The sequence below is a fragment of the Macaca thibetana genome, chromosome 3 (genome assembly GCF_024542745.1).
Source record: "Macaca thibetana thibetana isolate TM-01 chromosome 3, ASM2454274v1, whole genome shotgun sequence".
Taxonomy (NCBI): Eukaryota; Metazoa; Chordata; class Mammalia; order Primates; family Cercopithecidae; genus Macaca; species Macaca thibetana.
The window spans coordinates 178886568-178908269 of NC_065580.1; the positions used below are offsets into that span (position 1 = coordinate 178886568).

The 21702-nt window shown below is 35.1% G+C and overlaps 1 protein-coding gene across 1 annotated transcript in view; it reads left to right on the top strand.

Moving 5' to 3' along the window:
• TMPRSS15 (transmembrane serine protease 15) overlaps window positions 1-21702 on the top strand; it is a 133678-nt gene that overhangs the window by 54585 nt on the left and 57391 nt on the right. Inside the window, exons 11-16 of the mRNA XM_050782170.1 lie at window positions 3108-3213; window positions 3508-3658; window positions 5751-5886; window positions 15605-15694; window positions 18196-18321; window positions 20898-21038. Coding sequence (XP_050638127.1) covers window positions 3108-3213; window positions 3508-3658; window positions 5751-5886; window positions 15605-15694; window positions 18196-18321; window positions 20898-21038 — 750 coding nt within the window. The remainder of the gene's footprint in view (window positions 1-3107; window positions 3214-3507; window positions 3659-5750; window positions 5887-15604; window positions 15695-18195; window positions 18322-20897; window positions 21039-21702) is intronic.

The following is a 21702-nucleotide window of genomic DNA, read 5'->3' on the forward strand; positions in this document are numbered from 1 at the left end:
CTTTTAATTGGGAGGCTTTCTGAAGGAGATGACAATTTGATTTAAATGACCTCAAAAAATTGATAGGATTTTAACAAGGTACAATTGGAAGGGGAAGTGGAAGGATGTAAAAGAGAAAAGAAGAAGACGCAAACTGTCAAAAAATTTCTAGGTGTTTGGAAATATTAACATTATCTAATTTTGCAGAAGTGCTGTATGGAAATAGATGAAGTATAAGTGCAACGGCTGGAAAATGACATTGAGGACATAACACAGGGGCCTCAAATATCAGACTGTATTTGTATTTGGTTTAATAAGAAATAAAGAGATAATAAAAGATCTTGGGCCGGGCGCGGTGGCTCAAGCTTGTAATCCCAGCACTTTGGGAGGCCGAGACGGGCGGATCACGAGGTCAGGAGATCAAGACCATCCTGGCTAACATGGTGAAACCCCGTCTCTACTAAAAAACAAAAAACTAGCTGGGCGTGGTGGCGGGCGCCTGTAGTCCCAGCTACTTGGGAGGCTGAGGCAGGAGAATGGCGTAAACCCAGGAGGCGGAGCTTGCAGTGAGCTGAGATCCAGCCACTGCACTCCAGCCTGGGCCACAGAGTGAGACTCCGTCTCAAAAAAAGAAAAAGATCTTGAACAAGGGGCTAATTCGATTGTGCATAAGAAAGCATTATTGAGCAATGGTGTAAGAGATGACTCCCTTGAAGAATCAGTGAACTAGAAGTGAGATGCACTTGGAAATAGTGACACTGATGGTCTGTCTTCCATGCGTTGGGATGTTTCTACTCTGCTCCCTGGTGAGATAGCCCAACAGACATGCTGTGTGAATGTGAGTTTCCATACTTTAAGTGGAAGCAACTGGATGTACAACTAATTGACAGCTTCTCAAATTAAAGAAGCAAACTGAAACTGTGCCTTAATAAAATTATTTAAGGAAGAAAAAGTGATTGATAATCTTGAGAAGACTTAGGAGAGATGTAATAGTGGCCTTTAAACTTTTGTGGAGCTAATGAATACATTATATTGCAAATAGTCCCACAAGGCAAAATTAGATATAATAGGTGCATATAAGCTTATTTTTTAAAAAAGGAAAATAATTTTCTAATCATGTTGAAATGGAATGGGATGCCTTGGAATACAATAATTTCTTCTGCATCTGGCATGTGTTAACCAGAAATCAAGTGATCCCTTAGGGTAAAATGTCATAGATGAAATTTAAGGACAATTAGTGGTTAAACTAAGTACAGTTTTATGTAAACTACAAATCTCTACTCTTAAACCTTAGCATTTTATGAAGGATGTTATTCATCTTCTAATTTGTTAACTAAAGAATGAAGTTGATATCACAACAATAGCAATTTAATGTTGTATATTATTTTACTATATTCAATAATATGCAACCAATATGATATTTACTCTAGACAAGATTTATAAGGTACTATAGTCTACATAATTAATTATGTCTTACCTGATCACTGACAAGAAAAACTCATAGTGTCATATTTTGATCATACTGAAAACTCCAAATATATCACTGCTTAATAAGTGAAAAACAGTTTCAAATTATTTCAAATTAGTTATTACTATTGACTGTGAACATGGCCAAACATAAATAGGAGCATGATGTGTGTTTATATAATTGTAGCTAATTAGAAATTTTTCTGAATAGGCTAACCATTTGAGTATTTATTCATGATATTCAGTGGTATTTCAATTATTTCTTCCCCAATTATGTTCTAAGTAATCAAAAGTAAGGTAAATTCAAAAGTGATTTGGAGTTGCGCATTTAGAGAGTGGATTCTGGGACCTCTATTCTGTATCTATGCCACTCTTCTCCATTCAGTCATGTAATTAGAGCACTCATGAAATAGCTAAGATAGGTACTCATGAAATATTACAGCATTATATAAAATAGGAGTAATGTGTTAATATAGAATGTTAAACACAGTATTATTTTACAGTTTGTCATATAAAGCAAATAAATGAATACATATTACATTTATTAAGCCACTAGACCATAATTTCACCTTGATAAAACATTCATTTATTCTGAATAATTTTTGCCTCACTGGTCTAAATATCCATTGATATATCTACAGGCAGTTCCACTAGCTTCTTTTCTTTATGCCTTGTTCTTACTTTGCATCTCATAAATGAGTGAGTTTAAAGTTTATATGCAACATTGCCTATATTTTTCTGTTGGAAAGCACAAGAGAGAAGATGCTTGATTTCAAGTAAACACTAAATTTCAGCATCTCATAAAAAATTTCATTCCAATCAAATTAGATTAATCCAACATCACATTTGCTTTATATAATATCTTGTTACATGATTCTTGCTTCCTGTCACAATATGTGAGCAGGAAACTAAGAATAGAATGAATTCCCCTAAGAAAATGTTCAAGATGTTATCCCAACAACCCTTCGCAAACTTCACATGACTGAAATCATTGGTTGGAATAATGAATTTCAGACCAAAAAGTACTTTATGCAGAGCCTTGTGCTATTTTGAAAGCTTTTATACATATTAGCATGCTTCCTGCTCCTCAGTGATCTGATTACCCATCATTCATAGGACTAAAGAAAGATAAGACTGTTTTAAAATAAGGCAAGTTCTTATTTAGAGATATGAAATGTTCAGTGAAATATAAAACTGAAAATCTTAGAAACTCTTAAATGTTTTGTATTTATATATGTGTGTGTGTATATTCTGAGTTAGTCCACTAGCATCTCTAAATATCCACATGTACTGACTGTCTCTAAAGATGTGAGTTAATCAAAATATCTAGTAAACTAGAATTAAGTCAGGAACTGGGCTGGATTATTTAGTGACTCATAGTAAGTCAGAATTTTATATATCCTTGGCGGTACTCCACTTCAAGGCTCTTGTTTAATAAAGTGGGAGGCCCAGTGTTAAGCTATTTTTGTCAATAACAATCTGTTATGGCAAAAAAAATACTGCTTTTCTGAGCTCGAGTCTAGTGTCCTGTCCACTATATCAAAATATGTTTCCTTAACCTTTCATCTTAAAATTTTTCTTTCCTGTTTACAAAGTCTACATGTCACACAATGAAAATGCAATATTTAAGTGAAATAAAACGTTTTTTGTTATTTTTACAGGATTTTACATTTCCACCCCAACTGGACCAGGAGGGAGAAAAGAACATGTGGGACTTTTAAGCCTCCACTTGGACCCCACTTTGGAGCCAGCTTGCCTTAGTTTCTGGTATGTTGTAGACACCTGTTTAAACGCTGCCTTATTTAATGGGTAACATTGCCTTGCTCAGGCCACCAGGCTCACATTTCACTAAGATGTTGGCTAAAGTTTTAATGCATATACTATTACTTTCCCAACTGATAAGCAACAAAACATTGATAGACTCCTCTCTCCATCCCCAGCAACTCCAAAACGCAGAGGGAGAAAAAGGTTGTTTCAAAGAAAGTAAAGAATTAAAAAGCTCTGAAAAGGACTTATTCTAATGTTGTAGGCATCCAAACATTTTGCTTCTTTCCAAACTAGGTATCATATGTATGGTGAAAATGTCCATAAATTAAGCATTAATATCAGCAATGACCAAAATATGGAGAAGACAGTTTTCCAAAAGGAAGGAAATTATGGAGAAAATTGGAATTATGGACAAGTAACCCTAAATGAAACAGTTAAATTTAAGGTTTGCAAAACACTTTATTATTTATATTTGTATTCTTTTTGTGGTGGTACAATTATATTTAGAATGATACGGTGAAAAAATTAATTTTCTGAAGATAATCAAGTCACTTTCTCTATTTGCCCAATCTACCTCATATTTTATCTTTGAATATTTAATTTTCATTTATTCATTAGCCTATTAAAAACCATCATTGAGGAACAATGTGCTAATGAAAATACAGCTTATAATGGTCCATAAAATACATCGAAGCCTTTTAGAATATTTCGGCTTCCTTCAGCAACTTTCTAGCATAGGCCAACCATTTATCTCTAAGTCCTCTACCTACCTACAATTTTCAGCTTTTCACAAACACCACCTAGGTCAGCCCCGCCCTTTTCTACACCTACGCCCATCGGCATCCACCCACCCAGCCCCACTCTGATTTAATCTCCACATGTTTCCTTTAGGAACAAATTATATGAGCTGTATCATTGGGAAGTCTCTGATCATTTATTTCACATTAAGGTGAATTAATTTTTCAAATAACACTTTAATGTGTTCTCTTCCTGAGGGTCTTTGCAATTAAAATATGGCATAATAGAGGCTATTAGTTTGACCAAATTAATAAGGTTTTCAATTGGTAATTTCAAACATGAGAGTATCACTTTCAGAAGATGTGTATTTGGACAGACACTGCCATCATCAAAGGCTCCAGATTTTCCCCATGACTTGGTGCAAAGTAGGCAATAATTAATAACTCTCAACTGTTTTCCTCCCATCTGTCTTTCCTTCCTTCTCTTCCTTTTTCCTTCTTTTCTGTCTTCTTATTTGATCCTTTTATGGGACGTTTCCTCTCCAATTTTGTTTTCTGATCATTCAAAGAAGGCTAAATGGAACGGCGGGGGAGAAAAGAGAGAGCGGAAGGGGAAGTCAGTAATGCAGTGGCCAAATGTGGCTGCACTCACAGAGCATCTTTTCTAACGTAATATAATTGGGTCCATTTTCTCACAGCTCATGGGGTGGTGCGAGAGTGTCAAGTTCTACAGATATGTGCACTTTGGCTTTGCCATTTTGTTGTGAAATCATGAACGAGTCACCGTAGTCTCCTTGAAATTTAATTAGGTCATATGTGCAAGGAAGAAAATAATACTTACTGAAATCATGTTTGGTATGAAGTAGGTGGAATGGATAAACAAATGAGTGAATGAACGAGTGTTGAAAATTAAATAAGATCAATGTATACCATGTGCCTAGCATAGCAAGTAGCATATAGCAGACATTCAATTTATGTCTTTCCTCTTCTACATAGCACAGGATCCAGGAAAGTATAGCTAAAACACCCACTGTTTCTGATTAGAATGGAATCAAATCAATTCATATGCCTCTCTGAATTGCAGGTTGCTTTTAATGCTTTAAAAAACAACATCCTGAGTGATATAGCATTGGATGACATTAGCCTAAAATATGGGATTGGCAATGTTCCTGAGAACCTAATATGTTACCTCTAGCCACTGGACCTTTCTTCCAAGTCTGGCTCTGTGTCCTCCAGGCATCACCCTTGCACAGTATCCCACATCAACACCCTGGGTGAACTACGACCAGTAACAGCTGGTCCTGAATGATCATTTTACACTCATACTTTCTCTCGTCCCCTTCACCTCCGGTGTGTTTTCTCTTCAGGCTTTATATGCTCTAAGAAGGCAGAAAACTACCTGAATGTTTAATTTATTGCTGAGAGAAGAAATTTGGGAGAAAATTGCTTTCTCCTGCCAGATGATATATATTCATGACAGAGTACACTGGAGTATGACAATATCATAAAAAAGACACAGACAGAGAGATAGAAACTATAACAATACTGACTAACTCAGAAGGAAGACACCATTGGAAATTTAGCCAGTGTGAACACATAATAAGAGAGTTGGGTTCAGCAGAAGGATTTAAAAAGCATGGTCTGTCAAGATTTCACTATGTATTAACTGGTCACCATATAGTTTGAGGTGACAACATTGAATCTCTAGACAATATTGACTCTCTTGGGCTCACAAAAAGAATCAAGTCAGAGAAGATTAGAATGGAATCAAATCATTTCATATGCCTCTCTGAATTGCAGGTTGGTTTTCATGCTTTTAAAAACAAGATCCTGAGTGATATAGCATTGGATGACATTAGCCTAACACATGGGATTTGCAATGGGAGTCTTTATCCAGAACCAACTTTGGTGCCAACTCCTCCACCAGAACTTCCTAGTAAGTAACGTTCATGTTTATTTTGTCTTATTAAATCATTAATGTCAGGTGTGGAGGCTCACAGCTATAATTCCAGCATTTTGGGAAGCTGAAGCAGGAGGATTGCTTGAAGCCAGGAGTTTGAGACAAGCCTGAGGATTATAGCGAGACCCTGTCTCTACAAAACAAAACAAACAAACAAAAATTAGCTGAGCACAGTGGTGCATACCTGTAGTCCCAGCTACTAGAGAGGCTGAGGCAGGAGGGCCTCTTGAGCCCTACAGATTGAGGCTGTTGTGAGCTGTAATCATGTCACTGTACTCCAGCCTGGGCAACAGAGTAAGACTCTGTCTCTAGAAAAACGAAACAAAACAAAAACAATAATTATTTTCAGGTAGGCCTTCCTTTGGCTTATTTTCATTATCTCAACCTACTGGTATTTATTTTTCCTGAAAATCAAAGACTTTAAAATATAAGCCAAGTGGAGGCTAGCAAAATATTACATGTTACACATAAACCCACAATGAAAATCACCTTTGTTATTGAGCATATTAATGATCATTGTAGTATCTTTTTATATTTGAAAGTAATAAAGGAGCTGGTTTCCATTTTGTTTTCACTGGAATACAAACAAATGTTGTATTGGCCGTGTGGCATGGTCTGTAATCTTTGGAGAGGCAGCCCTCAGGTTTTTGTGACCTTCTTAAGGAGTAATTTTAAGAGTTTAGTTAAGTCTGAAACCTACTGTGTCTATTTTTAAAATAATGTAATAGCAATGACTAATCAAGCCTGGACTTTGAACACACAGACCTAGATCACCTAAAATATTTTTGTCCTAAATAGTGCCTGGATTAGTCAGCGTTCTCTAGAGGGACAAAACTACTAGGATAGATGTATATATGAAACGGAGTTTTTAAGGAGTGTTGACTCACATGATCACAAGGTGAAATTTCATAACAGGCCATCTGCAAGCTGAGGAGCAAAAAAGCCAGTCCAAGTCCCCAAACCTCAAAAGTAGGGAAGTTGATCGTGCAGCCTTCAATCTGTGGTCAAAGGCCTGAGAGCCTCTGGCAACCACTGGTGTAGGTCCAAGAGCCTGAAAGCTGAAGAACTTGGAGTCCGATGTTTGAGGGCAGGAAGCATCCAGCGTGGGGGAAAGATGAAGGCCAGAAAACTCAGTCAGTCTAATCCTTCCACGTTCTTCTGCCTGCTTTTATTCTAGCTGTGCTGGCAGCTGGTTAGACAGTGCCCACCCAGACTGAGAGTGGGTCTGCCTCTCCCAGTCCACTGACTCAAATGTTAATCTTTGGCAACAGCTTCACAGACACACCCAGGAACAATACTTTGCATCCTGCAATCCAATCAAGTTGGCATTCAATATTAACTATCACAGTATCTTTGTAAGGCTTTGGAGTATGTTCCTTTCATGGAGCCACTCATGTGTTACTGCTGAGAAGTGACCAAGATTCACAATGTCCTATAAGATCTTTTAACTCAAACGAACCAAATCGAGCCTATGTCTGCTTGTGCTCTTAAGTCAAATTGGAAGCATAGCATTTCAGAACAAAACCCATTACCATTCAAATTATCCATGTTAAAGAAGACAATCACTTCATACTACTTTCAGATTAGGGATTTGACAGAAAAACAAAGACAAAAGAAAAATGCCTATGATAATAAGTAATAACAAACATCCACTGACTTTCTGTAGGGATTTTTTTCACTACACTGTTGTTTTTATGCAAAAAAACAACGCTTTTTTCTTTGGATTGTGGTGGTTGGAAACTGACTTAGCTCTATGGCTTTGTTTGGGTTAAATCTCTTGTGTCTTTAGTTCTGCATGGATCTGATCCCACAAACACAGTACTTTTTCCATTTTTCATTTTCTTCCAAGCACACTTACTACTTTTACTAAATTTATATCAGCAAACCAGTTTGGAGAGCCTATCCAAATTTGGTTTACTTCCAAAATTATATATTTTTCTGCTTCCAATCTTCAAGGAAAAAAAGCAGACTTTTCAAATGAGTGACTTTAACAATGAAAAGGTTCTAAAGATTAATTATGGGTATTTGAGAACATGTAACAAATGAGCTACCATTAGGTTGAAGATAGTAGTTATATTGTCATATTGATCCCACGCCACCATATTGAATGAGCACTTACATTCCACCAAAAGATTGGTTTGCTTTTACTATCTTGTGTATTAACATGTTTAGATGCTTATATGAGATATATAAAAATTACTCAATATTTAATCATTCATTCAAATTTTATAAATATCTGCCATCTGCAAAACACTGCAGATGAAATGTAAGATGTAGCAATAACCATTAATACATGAAAAAATTATATAAATAAATATTTAAAGCAATGTATAATTATGTGCCCCTAAAGGTAATACATGAGAGAAGTAAGTGATAGAGGACTTTGGAGAAAACAAAATGTGAGCAAAAAAGGGTTTAAGGAAGTGTGCAGATAAAAGACAGAATGATACTCATAAAATTGATGACAAAGCAGGAAAGTACCATACATTCTCATGTAATAATATTGGTCATAAAATTGTGACAAGAAGTGAGTTCCTTCACAGCAAACTCTAGCTCAAATTTACCTTTGCTTTACCAGTGTATGACTGGTTCCTAACATCACAATAACTGGTCATCAGTAAATACTATTAGAGATGGACTAAGCCTCTCTCTTTCTCACTCTTTATCTCTCTCTCTCTCTCTCTCTCTCTCTCTGTCTGTCTCTGTCTCTGTCTCTCCCTATTTTGAATATACTCTTATTTTGGTGACATGAAACTTTTGTTAAACAAAATTTTGGCACCAAAACTAAAGTTTGGAAGTGATGGTAGGGATGGATGTAGAAAAAAATACTCACATAAATGGAATAATTTTGCATTCGTGGCATTGTTTGAAAATAATTGTCTCACTTCATTTTGTGTAGGTGACCCACACCCTACCTATTTATTATATGGAACAGTTTTGTGCAAGAACAACATTCAGCATCATTAAAATCATAGATGGCTTGATAAATATTAATTATCCCTACAGATACCAAATACTAGCAACATTTTGCTATTTTGATATTTCAGTCATTTAACATGATAGATTTTCTTGATAATTCTGCTAGTTTGTTCCTCTATTTATTCATAAATAATAAAGAAGAAAAATTTTCTGGGAGGAAGTAACATAGTTTCTTAGACCTGATGTTTAAAATGTAGCAACATCTCATCACTACCTAAAATAGAAAATTTGAGATAACTTTTTTACATCATGTCATACATAGAAACAAAATTTTAAATATGGTTTCTTAAGTTAAAAATTTATCTATATGACCCTTATAGTCTTCATATTTATATTCCAATCAGGAAGAGAAAAAGATAACACCTTGATGTCAAGCTTGGTGTCCCCGTCTATTTTAACAATAGGGAAATTATAATGAACGAATAACCCATCTGATTTGAAAATACAAACTTTAGAATCTGCCCAGAGTCTATTGGTTCCAGTTTCCAAATGGTTCACTTCAAGACAATATTTTTCACAGCAGAAAATGTTAATTACCATCAAATGTATTCTGAACAATTTCATTCTAATGCCATTTGCAATTGGTTCAGTGAAATTCTTATTTGAGCAGAGCTTTTTTGGTTCCAGATCACTGACTTGTTTAAGCAGTAATAAAAGGAAACCATGGCTGACTGGCTAATAGCCTTTCTTTGGCTTTGTTTAGAGCACTTAGGGAAGAAAACAATCCCAGACCAGTGACTGAGTAATAAAGCTCAGTTTCTTCCCTCTTTCCTAGGAACCCACATTGTGTTTAGTTTGAGGAAATGTAAGTTCGGCTTTCATAACCACAGAGATTCTTCCATTTCATGACTTTAATAACTTTCTGCTGCATCAGTTCTACAACTGTTGCTCTGTGATGTTGATACAAATGAATTTAAATGTGGGGATTGCACTGAGTACACTTTAAGAGAGTAAACATTCCATTACACGACTATCATGCCAATTTAAAACGATTTTGATGATTCATGACAAGATACCTACTGATTAGAAATAGGTGTATACAAAACAAAATCCACATTTCAGGCCCCTGGCTTATTTCTGGGGCTGTTAAAACTAATTAAAAACAAAAACAAAACACCTAGCTATAGTGTTAGATATTACAATATTCACTCTTCATTTCCACAGTTTTTCTTTATTTCACCATTTTTAAAGCCATTTTCTGCTTCCAACTGTGAATTAAAGGTAATTGGGCATGGTCGGGTGCGGTACCTCACACCTGTAATACCAGCACTTTGGGAGGCTCGGGGGGCAGGTCACTTGAGGCCAGGAATTCAAGACCAGCCTCACCAACATGGCGAAACCCTGTCTCTCTGAGGAGGGGTGGGGAAGTTAATTTGGAAAGTTTTGTAGATGTGACCTAATACTTAGAGCTAAATAATCTAACTTTAGTTCTTCATGTAGATATGAATCAATCAGTACCTGTCTACCTCTCTACCTCTCTTGAAATTGATGGCCATATTCAGCAGTGAAATTGATGGCCATATTCAGCAGAACTGCTTGCTTTCTATATCGTTAGTATGACTTATAGTGAAACCTGTAGCAAACTCCATATTAACTGCAAACATATACACTTGTATCAGTGTGTTTTGGGCTGTTTTATTTTGTTTTAACTATTTTACCTCTAAAACTAATAGCCTGAGCCAGGCACAGTGGCACATACCTGTTGTCCGAGCTACTCAGAAGCCTGAGACAGGATGATGCTTTGAAGTCAGGAGTTCAAGGCTGGAGTACACTACGATCATGCTTGTGAATAGCCACAGCACTCCAGTCTGGGCAACAGAGTAAGACTCAATCTCAACGCAAGACAAAACAAAACAAACTAATAGCCTATGTTTTTGAGCTCTCATTGTCTGGATTTTTATTAATAACCAAATTTAGAGCACAGAGAATAAAAATCTGTACTTTATTGTTGCACATTTAATAAAAATATTTATATCAGGAATGATCACTATAACTTGTTAATGAAAACATAAATTTTGATAAAATGAACACAAAATTTTATGGAATATTTTACTTTAAATTACAACCTAAACTTTTAAAATGCTATTTGTAATACCAAAAGATTTGTGTATCTATTACAATAATGATGAAAAACAATAGCCAATTTTGAAAATTAGCCACTTTTTATATATTCAAACATCAATCAATAGGCTGTATTATTTCTCAAGCTGCATCTATTAATTCTATCACATAAAGTATCAATCAAAAATCTGTTTTTCCCATATTCTCATTTCTTGTTTTGCCATAAATATTTTTAATTAAAGCCCTGTCATTGTAGATGAAAGCTAGGCTCTTCTCCTTTCCACCTCTCAGTAAACACCCCTGCGTTAACACACATTTCATGGACATCAGAAGCTTAAGCATGGAGTAAAAATGACATGCATCAAGGAAAATACCTATCCTTGGCAATCACTTTGCCAAATACTGCATGTTATTTACATAGTATATGCAGTGAAAATCCCTAGTGGCATAGTAAGAAATTAATCAGAACACAAGTGTTTGAGAGAACAGCTCCCAGAAAAAAAAAAAAAAAAGAAGAAGAAGAAGGAATTTAACACTGTAAATGAATACAATTCCCTATACCAGACAGGCTATTTTACTCTCTTTCCCTGGCTGAGGATGTTTTACCTAATGGCACAGCATGACTGTGATATCTGGAATTACATTTCATTAATCTTTAGTTTCTCTATTAGAAGCACACGCCACATCTCTGCTAGATCAACACCACCATTAAAGTAAATTGTGTCGTCATATTTAGAATGACTTAAAGTGCTTTTACCAATTCTTTACAGTCATTTATATGCAGAGAGTAACTGATCTATTTTATCAGGCCAAGGATCAGAGATGTCTTATTGGTCAGTTATTTGATAATAAATTATAATTTAAATGCATTTCAAAAAGTACTTAAGTATTTTAAAGGGATGCATTTTCCAAGACTTGTGTTTAGTGGAGAAATCCTAAGTAAACTGCCTGCCTTGACAGGTTTAACTATTACAGTTGACAACGTTTGAGTTCTTATTATGTACTCATTAACATCCTACCTACTCATCTTTAAGTATAGCACACTAAGTGTTCAATTATGTCAAAATCCAATGCGTTTTCCAAATCTCAACTATTTACTATATCAGGAATATAAGGTTTTACATTTTTTCCTGTTACTTGAGGATAAAATAAGAATAATGGTAAAAAATACAAAAACATTTTTTTAAAATCCACTATTGGCCACTGCTACATTTGTGAAATAGGCAGTTACTTTTTCCCACTCTTATATTTGAGTGGAATATTTGTCCCTGCAGTTAGTTACACATTCCCTCCTTCACTGGTCTCATTAAGGATTAAAAGAAGTGTTTCATAGCAATGTAGAATTATTGAAATCAAATGTGCCATGTGTATGTAGAGGTTATAGGATTGTCGTAGACCCTTCTTCCGAAATCTTTGTAAATTAGTCATGATTTCCTGTTGAGAAGTTGCCCTTATTCTCCATTGTTGTTCTTTCTTTGGTTCACATGCCTTTCTCAGCACCCCGTGTACACTCTCTTCTTCCTTCTAGGTTTACCCATCCTTGACTTTACTTGTCAGTGTTTTCATCCACTGCCCTTTTTTTATTATGTATATATGAAGTGCCAATTATACAGACTCAATTTAAACCCTGCTTATGGCAGTGTGAACCAGATGGTGGAAATTATTCAAAGTTTAATCAACCCAATAGGAGACAGTAAAGTGCTGTGGGATGAGCTTGAGATTAACCACGATGAGTTCTTGACTTTGACACTAGGTGGCTGTGTATGGCATTAACAAGCAAGTGAATATCTGTAATTCTCAGATTTTCCATTTAAAGCTGAAATAATAATAGTAATTACCTAATCCGCAAGGTTGCCTTGAAAACCAGTACTAAGTATGGCAGGTAATGCAAAGGAACATTTCTTAAATTGTTCCTTAATTTCTCTAATTTTACAACGATCCAAAAAATCCTTAATAGATATCTAGTTGTCTCCAAGACAACTAACTCAGAGCCACAATTTTCATCCAGCAGCTCCAACAAATCCTCCTCTTATGCACTGCATTCTCTCCCCATATGAGATAATACGCATGGAAACACTTTGCAAGCTTTGGTAAAACATTTTATTATTTTGATAAGTTCATCTGGGTATAGACAAACCTGGTCCTGGAAGTCATGTAGAACAGGATCATGCCCTATCTCTTTACTGAACAGGACAGGTTGGCAAGGATCCCAACACTAAGTCAGAGTAATTGCCTTCTCTCTCCCATCATATGCATCATGAAACTCAAATCTAAGCAGTGCGTTACATGTAAATTTTGAAGATGCACATGAATTTCAGGTGATTTACAGAAATAAGGCAGATGATACATGAAAGAGAAATTAAAGAAGAGGGTATGGCTATAGACCCTGTCATAGATGTAGAGACACTTAATTATTCCTCCCATAATCTGATTTCTAGTTTATTGTGGGTAAATAATCCCAGTATCATATGCCTTTAATAATAGAAAATAATATATTTATTCCAGTTTTCTGCATTCTTCAAATTAGGTTACTTTTCTTCTTTTGGTCTTATTTTAAAACATAATAATGGTAACAAGAAGTAGATACAATTAGAATGTTTAAAATAGTTGTTGATTTTTTACATTACTTTAGAATTTGTTTCTAATAAATGAAACACCAAAGTATGTTAAGAATTTTATAAAGTTAATCTACCTACTTAAAGGGTCAGTCTCTGAGCTGGAAGATCTGTGCTCTACTGTTTTAATAAATTTGCCTTAGTAAGTTACCTGTCTCTATTCGGCTTCTGCCCATTGTTGGCTACCAGATCAGAGCATTCATTAAGCAAATGAAGTTTCACTTTGTCGCCCTTTCCTCACTGTCGATGTGCAGAATAGTGAAGCTTCCCCTTAAGACTACCAATAAATAAATAAATAAATAAAAGGGAAAAAAAGGAAAATCAAGAATTGCAGAATTAAATGATTTACTAGCCTTTCTCGTTAGAGAGTGGTAAATATTGAATTTGTTTTATTATAAGTAAACATTTTCTACAGTCCCTACTGTAGAAATTTGATACTTTAGTTTATGAAACCTATTTATAAAAGATATTTGACAAAAAATTTCCTTTGTACAAATAATTTTAGGGGAGTGCTGTACACTATCATGCTTTCTTGAAGATTCACAAGAGCCTTAAGAATACTAAAGAAATTTTGAATAGTTCTTATCTATTTTTTTTTTCAATTTTCTTTTTAACTTTTAAGTTCAGGGGAACAAGTGCAGGTTTGTTACACAGGTAAACTCGTGTCATGGAGGTTGGTTGTACAGATTATTTTATCACCCAGGTATCAAACCTAGTATTCACTACTTACTCTTCCTGATTCCCCTCCCTCCTACCACTCTCCACCCTCCGAAGGCCCCAGTGTGTGTTGTTTCCCTCTATGTGTCCATGTGTTCTCATGATTTAGCTTTCACTTCTAAGTGAGAACGTGCAGAATTTGATTTTCTGTTCTTGTGTTAGTGTGCTAAGGATAATGGTCTCCAGCTCTGTCCGTGTCCCTGCGAATGTCGTGATCTCATTATTTTTTATTACTGCATAGTATTCCATGGTGTATATGTACCACCTTTTCTTTTTTTTTTTTTTTTTGAGACGGAGTCTCGCTCTGTCGCCCAGGCTGAAGTGCAGTGGCCGGATCTCAGCTCACTGCAAGCTCCGCCTCCCGGGTTCCTGCCATTCTCCTGCCTCAGCCTCCCGAGTAGCTGGGACTACAGGCGCCCGCCACCTCGCCCGGCTAGTTTTTTTTTTTTTTGTATTTTTAGTAGAGACGGGGTTTCACCGTGTTAGCCAGGATGGTCTCGATCTCCTGACCTCGTGATCCACCCGTCTCGGCCTCCCAAAGTGCTGGGATTACAGGCTTGAGCCACCGCGCCCGGCCTACCACCTTTTCTTTATCCAGTCTATCATTGATGGCCATTTAGGTTGATTTAAGTCTTTCCTATTTTGAATAGCACTGCAATGAACAAACATGTGCATGTGTCTTTATAATAGAAGGATTTATATTCCTTTGAGTATATACCTACCTGGTAGCAGAATTGCTGGGTCAAATGGCATTTCTGTCTTTAGGTCTTTGAGAAATTACCACACTGTCTTCCACATAGTTTAACTAATTTACATTCCCACCAACAGTTTATAAGTGTTCCTTTTTCTCCACAAACTCTCCAATATTTGTTATTTTTTGACTTTTTAGTAATAGCCACTCTGACTGGTGTCAGATGGTACCTTTTGCAAATTATGCATCTGACAAAGGTCCAATATCCAGCTTCTATAAAGAAATTTATATGAAAATTTACAAGAAAAAGAAATTTACAAGAAAAAGAATAAACAACCCCACAAAAAAGTGGGCAAAGGACATGAACAAACACTTTTCAAAAGATAACATACATGCAGCCAACAATCACATGAAAAAAGCTCAACATCACTGATCATTAGAGTTCTTATCTATTTAATCTATTAAGTATTTTTCCTTTACTTAAACTGCAACATTTACCCTTACATGACTAAAATTTACTTGTCAAAATTTGTATTCTAAGAAATGTAATTGATAATTCGCTGGCATATGGTATTAGCTCTCTGAAATACGCATTGTGTTACTAATGATTTCTCATTGCTTTCCTTTTCAGCGGACTGTGGAGGACCTTTTGAACTGTGGGAGCCAAATACAACATTCAGTTCTATGAACTTTCCAAACAGCTACCCTAATCTGGCTTTCTGTGAGTCATTTCTTTTCCAGGTCATCAGAAACAAATCTCCATATGAAATGTAGATCTCCCCTTGGCACAGCAAAGTAAATTATCAATTTGTCAAACATGGGTACACCTGTCATGTCTACCTATAAGATTGCTTAATATAACAACAAAAATAACAATAATTCCTAAATATATACAGCATTTGTTTCATGGCAGGTACTGTGTTAATGCCCAATATACATTGTTTCATTCATTTACCACAAGAACTTCTTGAAGCAGGTGTCATTATTATAATTCCAAATTTAGAAGTTGAATAACAATAGTAAGAGAGCCAGTGTTACTCCAGACACCGCTTTCTAAATCACTGTCCTTGTCTGTGCATATAATGTCTACAGTGTGTTTAACAAGTTTGCAATTTCAAAGGAGAAAGACAATGGAAAGTATTAAAAAGTAAAGAACCTGTTGTAGCATTCACACTTTTTGCAAATATACACTGGAGTCAATAAAGCAGATAGCTACAGTAATGTAATTATTTCCAGTATAAAAAATAAAATTATAAGAAAGATCACTAAAAATTTTGTCTAGAGAAAATAGTTTGCTAAAACTGCATAAAGACTACTTCTAGGTCAATGTTCCTAAATAGAGAAACTCATATAGAGATACATAAAGATTGGGTTGGAGATGCAGATTCCCTAGCCCGTCCTACAAAGGTTCCACTTCAGGAGTTTGGGTTGGGAAACAAGCATCTTTCCATGACCATGCCTGGTTAAGACCACTAAGCTAAATGGAGAATTCTGTCAATGAAAGAAATGCCCCAGTGCTGGGGAAAATGTGTCGTCAGAAAAAGCCAACCTTCTTCCTTCAGATGATCAAGAGATAACAGAGCATCACTTTTATAGGTGCATATAGGGTCAGTATTGTAGACAGATAACTCATCCCCCAAAAAATAAATAGCAACTAATCTAATTTGACTTGTTTGGGGAAACAAAGTTATCTCTGCTTCACACTGAAGACATCTTTTAAACGTCATTTGAACAAAGTGATAATCTGAAAAATCCAGCAAGCAGTGGAACATTGAAACAATTTGGAGAAATTTATTAAATTTAAATGTATTTGTTTATTCGACAAATGTGTATTCAATACTTTATTTCCTTAGTCTGAAGTAAGTAAAGAAGACACAAATGTAGCACAGTATAGATGGTGACTCAATATGTTGTCAGGCACAGAATGTCCAAAATACTGTTATAATAAGGGTAAAGGCAGGACTCTGTGGAGAGACGTGGAGAGTCCTTGACATACCAAAGTAGGAGACAACTGTTTCTTGAATCGCCAAGAAAAATTAAATAATGGTAATGGGTAAAATTAGAAGTATGAAGGGATTTTGCACCATGTTATGAAGTTTGAATTCCATTCTGAGAGCACTGGGGTGTTCTTTGAATAGTTTACAGGAAAATGGCGATAAAAAGGAGCTTGCATTTTAGATCAGAGATCGATGGTAAGGTATAAGAACCATCAGCATCACCAACTGGGAGATGAGAGACTATAGTTATTTGAACTCTTGTCATGGTGGCAAAGGACATTGAGAAGTAAATGGGATTCAAAGGATATAGGAGGTAGTATTAACAGGCTTTGGTGATTGATTGGATGTGGTAGGAGAAAGGAGGTTAAGGAAGGTGCTGAGGTTTCAAGCATAGAGAACTGTGAGTGGGTGATTAGTAGTGCCACTGAGATAGGAAGGATAAGATAAATGAGTTTGCAAAAGAGATAATTCTACTTTTTCTTTAGAACATGTTGGATTTGAACTATGTACAGCCATAGACAGTAAATAAGTAGATAAATTTGCCTGCATTTCAAAAAAGTACAGAAAATAAAGACTTAGAAACTGTTACTATATAAATATAGTTATATTTCTTAAGAGTGAATGAGAAAACTAATAGAGAATGAGAGAAGAATGGCCTAGAAAAAAATCTGAAGGTTAAATCATTTCAGAAATCAATAAAAACAAGAAGTGTTTATTGATGCTGTTTGTCTTGTTTCATTTTGTTTTTGTTTTTTTAATGAACTAAATGTAAATAAATGCAGAAACCTTTAAAATAAATATTAAAGCTTACTTGTCCTATAAATTGCATTTTAATTACCTAATTTTCTTCTAAATTTGATCACGGAAAATTAAAAAAATAAAACTATAATTTTGGTATCTTTTGATATTCATAAATGTTATATCGTATAGGTAAAATAATATTTGTAAACTTTGATTAAAGTATTCCATTTCACAAAAATATCAATTATACTAAATAATTTCAAATTTAATTGAAATATTACTATAAATATTACTGAATAAACCAATATATTTTCTCACCCAAAAAAAAAGTAATGAAAGGAAAAAAGAAACACCTCAAAATATTGATTTTCATGAAATGGAAAAAAAAATTTTTTTTAAGTTATTTGAAATTCTCAAGAGAGTGAAGCTTTTAAGAGAAATCACCAAGTGTGTTCCAAATTAAATGTTACTTCTTACTTTTAAGGTGTTTGGATTTTAAATGCACAAAAAGGAAAGAATATACAACTTCATTTTCAAGAATTTGACTTAGAAAATATTAACGATGTAGTTGAAATAAGAGATGGTGGAGAAGCTGATTCCTTGTTCTTAAGTAAGTCTGCAATCTGAATATTGTAAAGGTTGTGTAGCTCAAGATGTTGTTCTGATGGAAAGAGCATTTCTTAATAAATGTAATCACTCTTTTACAACTTGCAAAATGAAAATACAATAGTAAGGTGGCATAAGTTTATGTGGAGCTTACAATATAGGGCATATTTAAAATAGTGACAACATAATATTTTTCTTGAACGTTCTTCACAAAGCAGGACTAATTATTTTCACTTTTTAAATTCATTTTTAATTTTCATGGGTGCATAGTAGGTGTATGTATTTATGGGATACATGAGGTATAGGCCTACAATGCATAATAATCACATCCATGTGTATAGTGTATCCATCACCTCAAGCATTTCTCCTGTCTTTGTGTTACAACCCAGTTATGCTCTTTTAGTTATTTTTAAATGTGCAGTAACTTATTATTGGCTGTGGTCACCCTATTGTGCTGTCAAATACTAGATCTTATTCATTCTAACTATATTTTTGTATCCATTAATCATACTCACTCCCCCACCCTTCCCAGTACCCTTTCTAGCCAGTCGTAACCATCATTCTACTCTCTATCTCCATGAGTTCAACTATTCTGGACAATATTTTTGAGTCATCAGTTCCTACCAGCTGGTATTAATCGACTACCACAAGCACTACACATTGGAGACTAGAAGCGAAGGACACCCATTATGTAGTTCTCTTTATATGTACGTCGGATGTCCAAAGATAACTATGAAATCAGTTTTTATTTTACTTCGAACTATTCAAATTGTGTTGTTATACAAAATTTTTTAATGAGTTTTACTTTACATTTTATTATTACTTTGGCTGTGTCTCTAGTGCTAGCTGCTTCTGTATAGGTACCTAAGAATGCTTCAAAAATTGACCAAAGTTTATTTTTCTTTTTTATTTATCGATTATTTTTAAATAAGCCTAAGGAGAGTGTACTACTGTAGAGGAAATTTTTGTGCTGTTAGAGTGTACTATGATAGAGGAAATTTTGTGTATTCTATAGACCATAGAATACATGCTAACACACTAAAAAGTTATCAAACACATGATAGCTAATATGTTATTTAACTACCACCATTTTGTTGTTGCTGTTGTTGTTGTTGTTGAGATGGAGTCTCGCTCTGTCACCCAGGCTGGAGTGCAGTGGTGCGATCTCGGCTCACTGAAACCTCTGTCTCCTGGGTTTATGCGATCCTCCTGGCTCAGCCTCCTGAGTAGATTGGAGGCTAATTTTTTGTGTTTTTAGTAGAGACGGGCTTTCACCATGTTGGCCAGGCTGGTCATTTTTAAGAAAAAGGTGTCTCTTGATAAGTCACACATTAAATAAAGATGCTCAAATGATCCATTTTGATGAATGAAATGATACAACTAAGAAGTGTTTTATCACCCCCCCACACCCAAAAAAAGTGTTGTATCTAACTGTGCTTTGGACTTGTATTCATCATTTATAGTAAAATCTGATCTATTAGACATGCAATAAGGGTACAATCACATGAATGCTGCAACTACTCAATGAAAACCCCAGAGAACATTTTCTAGAGCGCATCAAGGGACAGTGTGGTGGGGAGGGTTCCCCAACATTTTCATCAGTCAGCCCTTATGCAGAATTCTGCAGCAAAATCTCACAAAGTTCTAGAGTGTGAGCTTCCTGGGTTTTTGGGAGCCCAGGATTTTGGGAGTCACACATAGAACAAATAAAGAAAATTTTGTTGTGACTAGAAGGTTGGAAAGAACTGAGGAATCTGAAATTTGGTTCTTTTATACACATATAAAAAATCTTAAATAGTATTCCCATTTTAGATCAAATTATTCTTCAAATAAAAATTTCAGACTTATCATCATCTAAAAAAAATAAAATGTGTCAATTCACCTGTTAATAGTTAAATCATTGAAAAGTAAATAAGAATTCCAGAAAGATCTCTGAGTTATTGTTTTAAAATTTGTAGGCAGGAAGGTCTTTTGAAACTGAATCACTTTCAGGGCTTCCAGTATATAAAACTTTTTAAAATAAATGTAGTTTTTAATTAGCTGAAATATAGTAAAGAATGTTTTATTGTTTATGAAATCCCCAAAGCCGAGGGATTAAGGGGAAAATGTTTAAAAGCCACCATGCAGTTAATATTCTCAATCTCTAAACAATCCATCCTTCAGATTAGGTTTATGATTCAACACACAAAAAATACTGAATATGTTTAGTTAACAATTTACTAAAGGTGACTATAAACTCCGTTGTTTTATAAAGGTCTTTATTAGTAGTCATTTATCTGGGATAACATGAGCTTTGAATAGCAGTGGTACTAAGTCAGATATATTATAAGTAATTCATCATTACATTATAGAGCTGCACAAACCTCAAGTAATATCAAAAAAGTTTAAAGAGAAGTTGGCTTTGTTGAAGAGTGTTCAAAATGTAAAAGAATGTGTGCGTTCATTTACTTATGGCTGCTCTATGAGCGAGCCATGTAGCATGTAGCCCTATGTCCGGCAGATGGAACTGAGATGTGGGGTACATTTCCTTCTAGATCCAAAGGATCATCTCACTGATTGTCTCGTTTTCCTTTGGAACAGCTGTGTACACAGGGCCTGGTCCAGTAAAGGATGTGTTCTCTACCACCAATAGAATGACTGTGCTTCTCATCACTAACGATGTGTTGGCGAGAGGAGGGTTTAAAGCAAACTTCACTACTGGCTATCACTTGGGGATTCCAGGTAAGAGATCATAAATCACACATTGTGTCATAACTTTTGGAGCAAAACAGCAAAGGTATACAGAATTTCAAGGCCAAAATCATGATTTTAATGCTTTCCTTCTGTGACACTCATTCTTCCTCATCTTAATGAAGATTATCTTTCCTCCTTTATATCTGTATTACCATTACCTAAGTTTGTTCAAAGTAGGAAGCCACAAAAGTTTTTAGCAGACTTACTTGGACCTCTCTGATGTGTAAGGAGTGTTGAATTTTGTTCACTGAAGAGGGCCATGTTAAATGTTAAAAGTAGGATACTTAACCCTGTAAGGAAGGAAGACTGTCATGTTTCCCATGTCAAGAACATTTTCAGAGAGCAAAGAAGGAAACAGGCAAGAGAGCTGTTGGCATGCCAACAACATTCAATTAAATAATTAACATCATTAAGTTATTGGAGACAACCGGAGTAAAGCACTGCAGTGTAGGAATTTAATGCTATTTGCTGGCATGCCCAACCCTCCGACACTGGGTGTTTTATTATATCCATAAAATAATCAACAAGAGCAAACAAAATAGTGGCATGTTCATCATGGATATATGTATATGTGTATATATATATGGATATATATGAATATGGATATATATTTATATATCTAGTATTTGCATATATTTGCATTTGGCAATCT